The sequence below is a fragment of the Meles meles genome, chromosome 10 (assembly GCF_922984935.1).
Source record: "Meles meles chromosome 10, mMelMel3.1 paternal haplotype, whole genome shotgun sequence".
Taxonomy (NCBI): Eukaryota; Metazoa; Chordata; class Mammalia; order Carnivora; family Mustelidae; genus Meles; species Meles meles.
This window is the reverse complement of record NC_060075.1, coordinates 5,866,532-5,878,079: the sequence shown is the minus strand read 5'-3', so window position 1 is coordinate 5,878,079 and position 11,548 is coordinate 5,866,532. Positions and strand designations below refer to the sequence as shown.

Below are 11,548 nucleotides of genomic sequence, written 5' to 3'. Positions count from 1 at the left end.
CCCATGATCAACAGTTGCTGGGCAGAGTCTCCCTCAACACAGCAAGAGGAGCTTAGGAAAAAATTGTTGGCCGTGTAGGAGTTCTGCCGTTCTCACCTAGGGTTTTGATCTTTTGCAGGGAACAGACCTGGGTATGGGGGGAGAAAGAATTGGGGAAATGGATGGGAGAGTGAGAGAGATGTGGGGAGAGAGGAGAAGAAAAGAACTGGTTAAGTTTGAAATACCACAGGTCAGTGCTGAAGAAATAACGTTTGGTCTGGGCTCTTCATTTAAAATATGAAGAAAGAGGCGCCTGGCTAGCTCAGTTGGTGGAATGTCCAATTCCTGACCTCGGGCTCATGGGTTTAAGTTCTGCATTGGGCCTAATGCCTACTTATAATAATAATAATAATAATAATAATAAAGTAAAAGGAAGAAACTGAGACCCAAAGAAGGAAATGTCTCATCCAGAACTACCTAGAAACTTAGTAACAAAGAAGGGTCTGGAACTCTGTTGTTCAAGGTGATAGTCCCTAGCCACATATGGCTATGGAGCATTTGAAACATGGCTAGTCTGAATTGAGATATTCTGTAAGTGTAAAGTAACGATCAGTTTCAAAGACTGAATGTGGAGACAAGGGAGGCAAGACATGCAATGGGAAAAGACAGTCTCTTCAGTAAATGGTGTTGGGAAAAGTGGACAGCCACATGCAAAAAAAAAAAAAAAGCTGGATCACTTTCCTACACTATACACAAATATAAACTCAGCATGGGTTAAAGACCTAAATGTAAGACTTGAAAGCATAAAATTCCTAGAAGAAAACATAGGCAGTAATCTCTTTGACATTAGCCATAGAAACATTTTTCTAGATATGTCTCCTTCGGCAAGAGAAACAAAAGCAAAATTAAACTATTGGGACTCCACCAAAATAAAAAAAGCTTCTACACAGCAAAGGAAACCATAAGCAAAACAAAAAGACCACCCACAGAATGGGAGAAGATATTTGCAAATGATATATCCAATAAGGGGTTAATAAGTAAACTATATAAAGAACTTACACAACTCAACCCCAAAAAAATCCAAATAATCTAACCTAAAAGGGGCAGAAGATATGAACAGAACTTTTCCCAAAGAAAATGACCAACAGATACCTGGAAAGATGCTTCACATCATTAATCTTCAGGGAAATGCAAATCAAAACCACATCCCACTTGTCAGAATGGCTAAAATAAAAAAACACAGGAAACAAGTGTTGGTAAGGACATGGAGAATAAGGAACTCTCGTGTGCTGTCCGTGGAAATGCAAAGTGGTGTAGCCGCTGTGGAAAACAGTCAGAGGTTTCTCAAAATATGCAAAGTAGAATTACGATACGATCCAGTAATTCCACCACTGGGTATTTACCTAAAGAAAACAAAAACCCTAATTCGAAAGGATATATGTGCCTCTATGTTTAGTGCAGCATTATTTACAATAGCCAAGACACAGAAGCAACTCAAGTGTCCCCAGAAAGATGAAGGAATAAAGAAAATGTGATACAGATGGACTGTAGAATATTACTCAGCCATTAAAAAGAATGAAATCTTGCCATTTGCAACAGCATGGATGGATCCAAGGGTATAATGCTAAATGAAATAAGTCCGTCAGAGAGAGAGAATACCATATGATTTCACTCCATGTGGAATTTAAGAAACAAATGAACAAAGGGAAAAAGGAAACAGACAAAAACAAAAAACCCAGACTTTTAACTATTGAGAACAAACTGGTGGTTACTAGAGAGGAGGTGGGTGGGGGCATGAGTGAGGCTGGTGAAGGGGATGAAGAGTAAACTTATCAGGGGGCACCTGGGTGGCTCAATCGTTAAGAATCTGCCTTTGGCTCAGGTCATGATCCTGGGGTTCTGGGATCGAGCCCTGCATTGAGCCCCTCATCAGGCTCCTTTCTCAACAGGAAGCCTGCTTCTCCCTCATCCATGTGTCCCTCTATCCTGCTTATGCTCTCACTCACTATCTCTCTCTCAAATAAATAGAATCTTTAAAAAAAAAAGGGGGGGGGTGCCTGAGTGGCTCAGTGGGCTGGGCCTCTGCCTCCAGCTAAGGTCGTGATCCCCGGGATCTGGAATCAAGCCCCATATTGGGCTCCTTGCTCAGCACGGGTCTGTTTCTCTCTCTCCCTCTGCCCCTCCTCCCTGCTTGTGTTCCATCTCTCTCTCAAATAAATAATTTAAAAAAAGAAGAGTACACTTATAACAAGCATTGAGTAATGTATATAATTGTTGAATCACTATGTTGTATACCTGAAACTATATAAACCTATATGTAATACTGGAATCTTAAAAAAAAAAACAAAAAAAAAAGATTGTATGTGGTGAAAAATGTAAAATACCTCAGTTTTTTATATTGATTGCATGTTGAAATTATATTTTGGTATGTTTAAAAATGTAATAAACATATTAGTAAAATTAATTTCATCTGTTTCTTTTTGCTTTTTTAACAATGTGACTACCAGAATATTTAAAATTACGTATACGGCTTATATTATATTTCTGTTGGACAATGCTGGTCTGGAACGTGTATCTTCCAGAGTCTAAGTGAGCATCCCGACTCTGCTTCCCAGAGTTAGACTTGCTAGTCTTACAAATCATTCACTTACTACTTATTATGTACCATTGCTCAGGGGAAATCAAATTGCAGTCTAACTGAGAATAAGACCAAAACACAGTAAAGGAAAACAAATGCTGGTAACTTCTATCTTATATACTTCCTAGAATGGTGGTTCTTAACTCTACCAGCCCCACTGTTCTCTTCTAATAGCAAACTTGTTTTTTTTTTATAACACCCCCTTTACTACTTTGAAATATAACCTAACTACACACGTAAATGTAAAAATATATATAGAGAGAGAGAGCGCGCGCGCGAGAGAGAATGTCTCAACCATAACAGAAGAAAAGGAGAGCCTTTCCAATAATTATTTCATTATGCTAGAAAACATAATTAGTCATATGTTTGTACCTGTATATAGGATCACCTTGAATGTGACTGTACAAATAGACTGAACACCAGGAGGACACTGCTGTCTGTGATACAGTTCTCCAAAATAGTAACTCTTAGTCTTCCTGAATGAAACAAAGTATTATCTTCCTTCCATTTACATGATAGTTACATTCCTTGAAAATTCAGCACATATTACAACCCTACAAAGTTACTTTGTTTTAATACATAAAACAAAGGCTCTTGGGGCACCTGCTGGGCTCAGGTCATGATCCTGCGGTCTTGGGATTGAGCTCAGAGTCAGGCTCTCTGCTCAGCTGGGAGCCTGCTTCTCCCTTTCCCTGCTGCTCCCCCTGCTTGTGCTCTCTCTGCCAAATAAATAAAATATTTAAAAAAATAAAACACAGGCTCAAGGATTAGTTAATTATAACTTTTTTTTCCCCACATAACGAAAGTTTGGGAGAACATTTGAAAGCTGTATGGGCTGGGTGACTCCTCTTGTGTGACACTGTCTTGCAAAGTGCAGGATTTGAAACATTCTGGGCTCTTCCCCTCGACCATAGGACAGGATCGCCCCCATAGACTTGCAAATTGCCTATTAGGGCTGTGCCTTCCCAGCCAGCCCGCACTGTGGTCTTTGGAAGGCCCGGCCAGTCCTCGCCTCTCGTGGCGCTGTTTTCTCCTCTGTCATCCGGCTTTAGCTGGCCCTGACCCCCCAGTTCTTCTCTAGCGCAGTATCTTTCCTCTCTCAGGGCCTCTGTGCTCTGCTCTTTGCCCGGAAATCTCCTCTCCACTTTTTGTCAACGTAACTTTCCGAACCTTTGATCTTGGCATTCCCAAATTCCCCATCTAATTCAGTTCTTCCCGTCCTGTTTTTCCGCTGGGCTGTACTTTCTGCAGGGGTACTTATGACAGGCTGTGATTCCATTTCTACCTGTTCACATTTTTGGTATGTCAGTGTGTGTTTACTGTGTCTCCCCCAACCCTCAGCTCCCGGAGGACAGGGACCATGCCCACCTCACCTACCACTTGTTCGCTCAACTCTCCCTCCTCCCCTTTCCTTTCTTTTTAAAGATTTTATTTATTTGGGAGAGAGCGCACGCACAAGTTGGAGGAGGAGCAGGCAGAGGGAGAAGCGGGCTCCCGGCTGTGCAAGGAGCCGGATGCAGGACTCGGTCCCACCACCCAGGCATCACGACCTGAGCCGCAGGCAGACGCTTAAATGACCGAGCCACCCAGGCGCCCCTCACTCGACCCTTTGAAGGCCGGCCTGCCACTGGGTGGGCAAACATTTCTGAAATGAGTCAGGGGACGATGGGGCTCCGAAGCCACTGGGAGAAGCCGTCGAGGAGGCGGAGGCAGAGGCGCGCCCACTGAGGCGAAGGACATTCTATTTCCGAGGACGACGAACGTGGAAGCTGCAGACGCTGCCCGCCCTCCGGTCCACGGCTGCCAGCGGCGGGGGGCGCTCGCTCCTTCTCGCGGGCGGTGCCTGGCGGGGCTGCCACGTCATCCCCTCGGCGGCTGCGCAGTGCGGGGAAGGGGCGGGGAGACCACCCAGCGGGCGGGGGCGGGGCGAGCGACCGGATGCGGTCACCATAGAGACCGGGGCTGACGGCGAGCGGAAGAGGAAGGCGCGGGCCGGGCTGTGAGGTGGCAGCGGCTGCAGCGGCGGAGCCGGCGCCTCGGCCGGGCACTGGGGTCTGTTCCCCCTTTCCCGCCCTTCCCCCCGCAGGGGCGACAGGGGCGCCGCTCGCGTCGGCAGGTGCAGGTCCCACCCCCACGCCCTCCTCGCAGGACGGCGCTGGCCGCATCGGCCGCACCTGGCTGCCCTTTACCGGTCCGCCGCCTCCCCGGCCCCGTGGCACGCGGCGTGCCTGCCGCCCCTCGCCCGCACGCACAGGCAGGGCCTTGGCCCCGCCGACGCCCCCGATAACGGGGACTTCGCCTTCCTCCCCGGCCGCGACCTCCCTTCCCTCGGCCGGAGCGGACCGAGCCGAGTCCCCCGGCCCCTCCTCGACAGTTCCGTGACGCAGCCGGGTTGTTTACTTGTTTTGAGACTAACAGCTAAAATTCGCGTCGGGCCTTCCTTCTAGGGCGACAGGTGGTCTTTGGTCGCCGAGAGGTGGGGCAGGGGCGCCGGTCGCGGCCGCGGTGGCGTCCGAAGCCAGCCGAGCCCCCGTTTGCTTTCACAGGACCGCGGTGGCGTCTCTGGCTGCTTCTCGTCCTGCCGCGGTGGTTTGGCTCGGGCACTGGGGCCCCGGTAAAACCAGGCGCCCACCTGCTCTTACGCAGCCAGAGTCACCGGCGTTCGCTTCCTGACGGCACCAGCCTCTCGGCAGCGGGGGTTCAAGAAGAACCGCCCTGCAGAATGGTTCCGTCGGCCATCGCGCTCCTCTGAGAGGCTCTCGGTGCCGGGTCGCCCTGTCTGTCCACCTCCTGTGGGCGGGCAGAGCTGCGCGGCATGCCAGCGGCTCCTGACCCTTCCGGACTGGGAGGAGGGGTGACTCTAGTAGCTGTGGGCTTTCTTAAGACTCAGGAGTAGAGTAGAAAGAGGCCCCTAGCCCTTCCCCTGTGCTGCCCTTCCGTAGCCAGTCAGCAGCCCCTTCCGGAAGCTGAGTGAGAAACCCGCCCCCAGCCAGGTGCTCTTGGAAAAGGCCCACGGATGAAGGCTCTTGTGGTTGGGGCTGTTCTCTTCAACCATTTCTTTATCAGCTGCTGCTGTATGGACTTAGATCAGGTCTCCAGACGTGCGTAGACCTTCTCTTTGGGTTAGATTTGGTAGGATTAAGTTTTGTTCCCTCTTTTTGGAAGACAGACCATAATCCCATTAGTGGGTGAAATCGACTCTAATATGTATTGCCCTTTAGACTGAGGGTGAAATTGGGCACCTGGAGGACTGAAGCCCAGCTCCACGCGTCCTGGGGATGCTGGGCCTGGCAGCGAACACACCTGGCCCTGTCGTTGACTTCACTGGCTCCAGGTTTCCTGCTTAAAACTGTAGGCCTGCTATTGGCCCGACGCCCATCGATCCTTGAGGCCGTGCCCCCTGGGGCATGCATATGGCAGGGCCTCCCACCATGCGACTGAGCTCCCTGTTGGCTCTGCTGCGGCCAGCACTGCCCCTCATCCTAGGGCTGTCTCTGGGATGCAGCCTGAGCCTTTTGCGGGTTTCCTGGATCCAGGGTGAGGGAGAAGATCCTTGTGTGGAAGCTGTGGGGGACCCGGGAGTGCTACATGATCCAGACTCAAGAACTGGACTCGACCAAAGCGATGAAGACTTCAAACCCCGGATTGTCCCCTACTACCGGGATCCCAACAAGCCCTATAAGAAGGTGCTCAGGTGAGAGCTGTGTGTGTCCATGGTCCCCAGACCCCACTGCCATGCGGCTCTAAAGCCTTGCCTCTGCCTTCACTGATAGTCTGAGTTGGGCTCCTAGAGCAGTTCTTCGCCTTATTACCCATCACGCTCTGTTCCTGTTTTTTCCCTTCTCAGGTTTGAGACAGTCTCTCCCGTTGGTGTTAAATTGGTGTCGGATGTTCTTCAACAGGGCAGGAAATGCATCTGACCATCTAATCATCTAACCCATCCGTAGTAGACCCCTCCCCAAACGAGTCCCAGTGTTCGTGGGTGCTCGCTCTAGTCGCTCATTCATATCGATGAGGAGGTCCCTCCTCTTCATTCCCAGAGCGACGTCTCTGCTGGACAGACTGGGCCCCTAAAGCTTAAGGAGTTGACCCTTGGCGTGTTGGTTCCTCCGCAGGACTCGGTATATCCAGACAGAGCTGGGCTCTCGGGAGCGGTTGCTGGTGGCTGTCCTGACCTCCAGGGCTACCCTGTCCACTCTGGCTGTGGCTGTCAACCGCACGGTGGCCCACCACTTTCCTCGATTACTGTACTTCACGGGGCAGCGAGGGGCGCGGACTCCTGCAGGAATGCAGGTGGTCTCCCATGGGGACGAACGGCCAGCCTGGCTCATGTCCGAGACCCTGCGCCATCTCCACACACACTTTGGGGCCGACTACGACTGGTTCTTCATCATGCAGGATGACACGTATGTACAGGCGCCCCGCCTGGCCGCCCTCGCTGGCCACCTCAGCATCAACCAAGACCTGTACTTGGGCCGAGCCGAGGAGTTTATTGGCGCAGGCGAGCAGGCCCGGTACTGCCACGGGGGCTTTGGCTACCTGTTGTCACGGAGTCTCCTGCTTCGACTGCGGCCACATCTGGACGGCTGCCGAGGAGACATTCTCAGTGCCCGTCCTGATGAGTGGCTTGGCCGCTGCCTCATCGACTCTCTGGGCATCGGCTGTGTCTCGCAGCACCAGGTGACAGCCCTTTCAAGTCAATCTCGGTCCCCAACAATTCGTAGCACCTGAGCAATTGGTCTCCAGGGTGGGTGCTGTTGGCTCCTTCCCAGCAGCAACTTGGGGTTTTGTCCTTCCTAGCCACTGACCCTGACTTTGAATCCTCAGGCTGTCAAAAGTGGCAACTTGTCAGGGCCCCCCCTGGGCAAGATAGGAAAGTGTCCCTACTCACCAGCTCCTGCCGGCTGTCCCTCCTGCCCGTTGCCCCCTCCTCCTTATGACGTGCACAGTCATAATTGATCTGGGAATGTCCTAGAGGTGGCCACTGCCCTGGAGAAGTAAGGTAAACCAGACTAGTGGGAGCATTTTCTGGCCCACGGGTTTCGTTCTCTTGAAACAGCGGGGTGCTTTGGGCTTTGGGCAAAGAGGGCCTCCTAATGGCCTGCCTCACATTCTTTTTTCCCGCATCTGGTGAGAGGCCAGGTTTAAGGGGAACCCGGAGTAAGCTCCGGCTCTCCCCACTTCTGTGGCAGCAACAGGTGTGAATGCTGAATCCGGGTAAGGGTGGCGGGGACAGGCAGGGTGTGGTTTTGATTGATCTGTTTGGTCCCTTTAGGGGCAGCAGTACCGTTCCTTTGAACTGGCCAAAAATAGGGACCCCGAGAAGGAGGGGAGCTCGGCCTTCCTGAGTGCCTTCGCAGTGCACCCCGTCCCCGAGGGAACCCTCATGTACAGGCTTCACAAGCGCTTCAGCGCTCTGGAGCTGGAGCGGGCGTACAGCGAGATAGAGGAGCTGCAGGTGAGCCCCCGCCGGCTGCTGGCGGTCAGGCGGAGCGTCCCCTGTCCGGGTGCCCAGCCAGGGGGTGGCCAAGCGAGTGGGGAGACGGGTGGGTAGCAGGAGGCTGACCCTACCTCGGTGTGCGCATCTCCAAGGAGAGGGGACCCAGGTCAACCATAAGAGAAGCTCCCAGCCCGACCTGGTTGCAGTGAAAAGGGTTTGCAGGCGCGCTGTGAGGACGGGGGCTCAGTCCAGCGCTTAGACACAGCTGTTTTAGGGCCCCTCCACTGGAGAAGCAGAAGCCTGAAGTCCCTGAATTTCTGGCACTGTCCTGAAAAGGCCCACGGGTGGACATGGCAGAACGCTCCAGGGGATCGTAGGGGGTGTAAGGCGGGGAAAGCAGGTGAAAGCCAAGGTTCCGCCTGAAGAGGGTGTCCTGCGGGGGTGGGAGAGCGAGGCTGCGGGGCTTCAAGCTCCGCAAAGGCACATTGCCCCCTCTTCCTTCTCGCACCGGCGGGGCGAGGTGGGTGCGGTTCACATGCTTTCTGCGTTTTACACGCTGGAACGGAAAGGGGACTAAGTGATTATTAGCTCAGGGGCACCTCGCTGCGTGTTGACAGAGTCAGGACGGAGCTCAGAACCCAGGACACTAGAGCCGGGTCGGCCCCGACTCCCCAGAGGGCACTAACTGTGCGTCCTCCCCCGCCCCCCAGGCTCAGATCCAGAACCTGACTGTGCTGACCCCTGAGGGCGAGGCAGGGCTGAGCTGGCCCATCGGGCTCCCAGCCCCTTTCACGCCACACTCCCGGTTTGAGGTGCTGGGCTGGGACTACTTCACAGAGCAGCACACCTTCTCCTGTGCCGACGGGTCCCCCAAGTGCCCACTGCAGGGAGCCAGCAGGGCCGATGTGGGCGACGCCGTGGAGACGGCCTTGGAGCAGCTGAACCGCCGCTACCAGCCCCGCCTGCGCTTCCAGAAGCGGCGGCTGCTCAACGGCTACCGGCGCTTCGACCCGGCGCGGGGCATGGAGTACACGCTGGACCTCCTGCTGGAAGCCGTGACGCAGCGCGGCCACCGGCGGGCCCTGGCGCGCAGGGTCAGCCTGCTGCGGCCGCTGAGCCGCGTGGAGATCCTGCCCATGCCCTATGTCACCGAGGCCACCCGCGTGCAGCTGGTGCTGCCGCTCCTGGCGACCGAAGCCGCCGCGGCCCTGGCTTTCCTCGAGGCCTTTGCGGCCGGGGTCCTGGAGCCACGAGAGCACGCGCTGCTCACCCTGCTGCTGGTCTACGGACCTCGGGAAGGCGGCCGAGGCGCCCCAGACCCGTTCCTGGGGGTGAAGGCGGCGGCGGCTGAGTTAGAGCGGCGGTACCCGGGGACCAGGCTGGCCTGGCTCGCCGTGCGCGCGGAGGCCCCTTCCCAGGTGCGGCTCATGGACGTGGTCTCTAAGAAGCACCCCGTGGACACTCTCTTCTTCCTCACCACCGTGTGGACCCGGCCCGGGCCGGAAGTCCTCAACCGCTGCCGAATGAACGCCATCTCTGGCTGGCAGGCCTTCTTCCCGGTGCACTTCCAGGAGTTCAACCCTGCCCTGGCACCACAGAGACCTGCCCCAGGGCCCCCGGGCGCCGGCCCTGACCCCCCGTCCCCTCCGGGGGCCGACCCTGCCCGGGGGCCCTCCGTCGGAGGCAGGTTTGACCGGCAGGCGTCCGCGGAGGGCTGCTTCTACAACGCGGACTACCTGGCGGCCCGAGCTCGGCTGGCGGGGGAACTGGCAGGCCAGGAAGAGGAGGAAGCCCTGGAGGGGCTGGAGGTGATGGATGTGTTCCTCCGGTTCTCAGGGCTCCACCTCTTCCGGGCCGTGGAGCCAGGGCTGGTGCAGAAGTTCTCCCTGCGGGACTGCAGCCCACGGCTCAGCGAGGAGCTCTACCACCGCTGCCGGCTCAGCAGCCTGGAGGGGCTGGGGGCCCGGGCGCAGCTCGCCATGGCGCTGTTCGAGCCGGAGCAGGCCAACAGCACCTAGGGCGGCCCGAGCCTGCCCCTCCGCGCCTCCCCCTCCCGCCTCAGCCCCGGGTAGGGCGAGGCAAAACGGATGGACAGATGGAGAGCTTGTTGCTGTATTGTTTTTAATAAGAAAAAATGTTATTAAAAGTGTCTTCTGCCAAAGTGTTTTTAGGTCTAGGAAAGACGGAGGAAAGTGTAGCATCGGAGGGAGGGGGTGGGGAATTTTCCCAGAGGGACCCACCGCCTTCCCCTGGTCCTTCCTCCCCAGTTGTCAAATGACACACAAGGCCGCTCTCAGATGCATGACCTTTAATCGTTCCCCGCCTCACCCGGAAGGTGTCACGGGAGAGACAGCAGAGCCCCCGGGGGCCGGGCCGGGCCAGAGGCCCACAGTGGCGCGTTCACAGGGGCTCCTAGGTGTTGCGTACAACCAGCGACTGCTCCAGCTCCTGCCTGCGCTGCTGGATCTTTAGAGAAATGAGAGCAGTAGCAGTGTCACGCTGTTGCTGGTGAGTGACAGGACAGTCCCGACCGCCCAGCCACCCTGGAAGAGCGTCCGGGAGCAGGGCTCCCAGGGAGGGCTCCGTGGTGAGGGGGTTGGTGGAGTGGCAAGGGCCACTGGCTGGGCTGGGAAGGGAGGCTTCTCACGGAGGGAGCAGGGGTGGCGGGGGTCTGAGGTCCAGGGGGCCCCTCCGCACCTTGCAGTAGAAATAGCGGCTGACGGCTTCCTGGGACCAGGGCTGGTGGTAAAACTCAGCCCGGCGCTCCTCCTCGGGGTTGCCTGCCACATCCGTCATCACCTGGGAGGGAGCAGCGGGGTCAGCCTGGACCACCCACCCCCACCCCCGCCCGCACGTAACAACATTTACTGTCTTCCCAATATCTTCTCTTCCATCCAGTGCTCCCTGAGTCCCCTTCACCTTGAGGTCCCGGCTCTGGGAGCGGAGCAGGTCTTGGATGTAGCCTTTGGGGTCTCTGGAGAAGCTTAGCATGAAGTCCCTCTGGATCTTGAGCTGGTTTATGGACTCAATCGTCTCATGGATCTAAGGTAGAAAGACAGACGCTTTCGCCTGGCCATGGTGATGTGGGAGAGGAGGGGCAGGAGGACGGGGGGCCCGTGGGGAGAGGGATTTGCTGCTGTTCCTTTGAAGGGCTGTCCCTTAGGTCCCTGATGTGGCTGCAGTCCCCGGGAAGGGGGATGGGCAGAGCTCTAAGTAGCGAGGGAAAGGCCACCTGCCCCCTTCTCTCCACAGGCCTGTAGTCTCGTCTCTTGTCTGCATTTTGCCATTTCTGGGTTAACGTCCCACTCCAGCTCTGGGCTCTGGCCGCACCTTACTGTCCAGAGCGCTGATCTCCTGCTGGTTGGCCGTGGACAGGAGAAAGCTGCTCATCTGTCCCTTCAGAGGCTCCTCCACCTCCACGTCAATGTCGTAGCACGCCGTCTTCTTCTGGTCGGACGGGTCCACGCTGCCGGGGAAGTCCAGCCCTTGGT

The 11,548-nt window shown here is 55.5% G+C and overlaps 2 protein-coding genes across 4 annotated transcripts in view; one reads left to right on the top strand and one right to left on the bottom strand.

Moving 5' to 3' along the window:
- Window positions 1-4,548: 4,548 nt before the first annotated feature.
- CHPF2 (chondroitin polymerizing factor 2) lies at window positions 4,549-10,201 on the top strand. 2 transcript variants are annotated; one of them, XM_046020505.1, is made up of 5 exons: window positions 4,549-4,669; window positions 5,164-6,311; window positions 6,733-7,297; window positions 7,893-8,075; window positions 8,768-10,201. In XM_046020505.1, exons 2-5 carry the CDS (start codon window positions 6,025-6,027, stop codon window positions 10,073-10,075), a joined length of 2,343 nt encoding a protein of 780 aa, XP_045876461.1. In that variant the 5' UTR covers window positions 4,549-4,669; window positions 5,164-6,024; the 3' UTR covers window positions 10,076-10,201. The 2 variants fall into 2 exon arrangements, with proteins under 2 accessions (XP_045876461.1, XP_045876462.1); XM_046020506.1 differs by having other exon boundaries at window positions 4,602-4,733.
- Window positions 10,202-10,350: 149 nt separating this feature from the next.
- The window catches only part of SMARCD3 (SWI/SNF related, matrix associated, actin dependent regulator of chromatin, subfamily d, member 3), a 29,242-nt gene continuing 28,044 nt past the window's right edge, over window positions 10,351-11,548 (bottom strand). For both annotated transcript variants that reach the window (XM_046020509.1, XM_046020508.1), the window contains 4 exons: window positions 11,388-11,523; window positions 10,977-11,099; window positions 10,755-10,856; window positions 10,351-10,523 (listed from right to left, as the gene is read on the bottom strand). In XM_046020509.1, the coding sequence (XP_045876465.1) occupies window positions 10,470-10,523; window positions 10,755-10,856; window positions 10,977-11,099; window positions 11,388-11,523 (415 nt within the window). In that variant the 3' untranslated portion in view covers window positions 10,351-10,469. The remainder of the gene's footprint in view (window positions 10,524-10,754; window positions 10,857-10,976; window positions 11,100-11,387; window positions 11,524-11,548) is intronic.

What these genes read in the sequence shown, in the direction of transcription:
- CHPF2 (XM_046020505.1), top strand. Translation starts at nt 6,025, where the DNA reads ATGCATATGGCAGGGCCTCCCACCATGCGACTGAGCTCCCTGTTGGCT. An exon ending in GCTGTGTCTCGCAGCACCAG is followed by an intron (nt 7,298 to 7,892) that starts GTGACAGCCCTT and finishes TGGTCCCTTTAG; the next exon opens with GGGCAGCAGTACCGTTCCTT. An exon ending in GCGAGATAGAGGAGCTGCAG is followed by an intron (nt 8,076 to 8,767) that starts GTGAGCCCCCGC and finishes CCCGCCCCCCAG; the next exon opens with GCTCAGATCCAGAACCTGAC.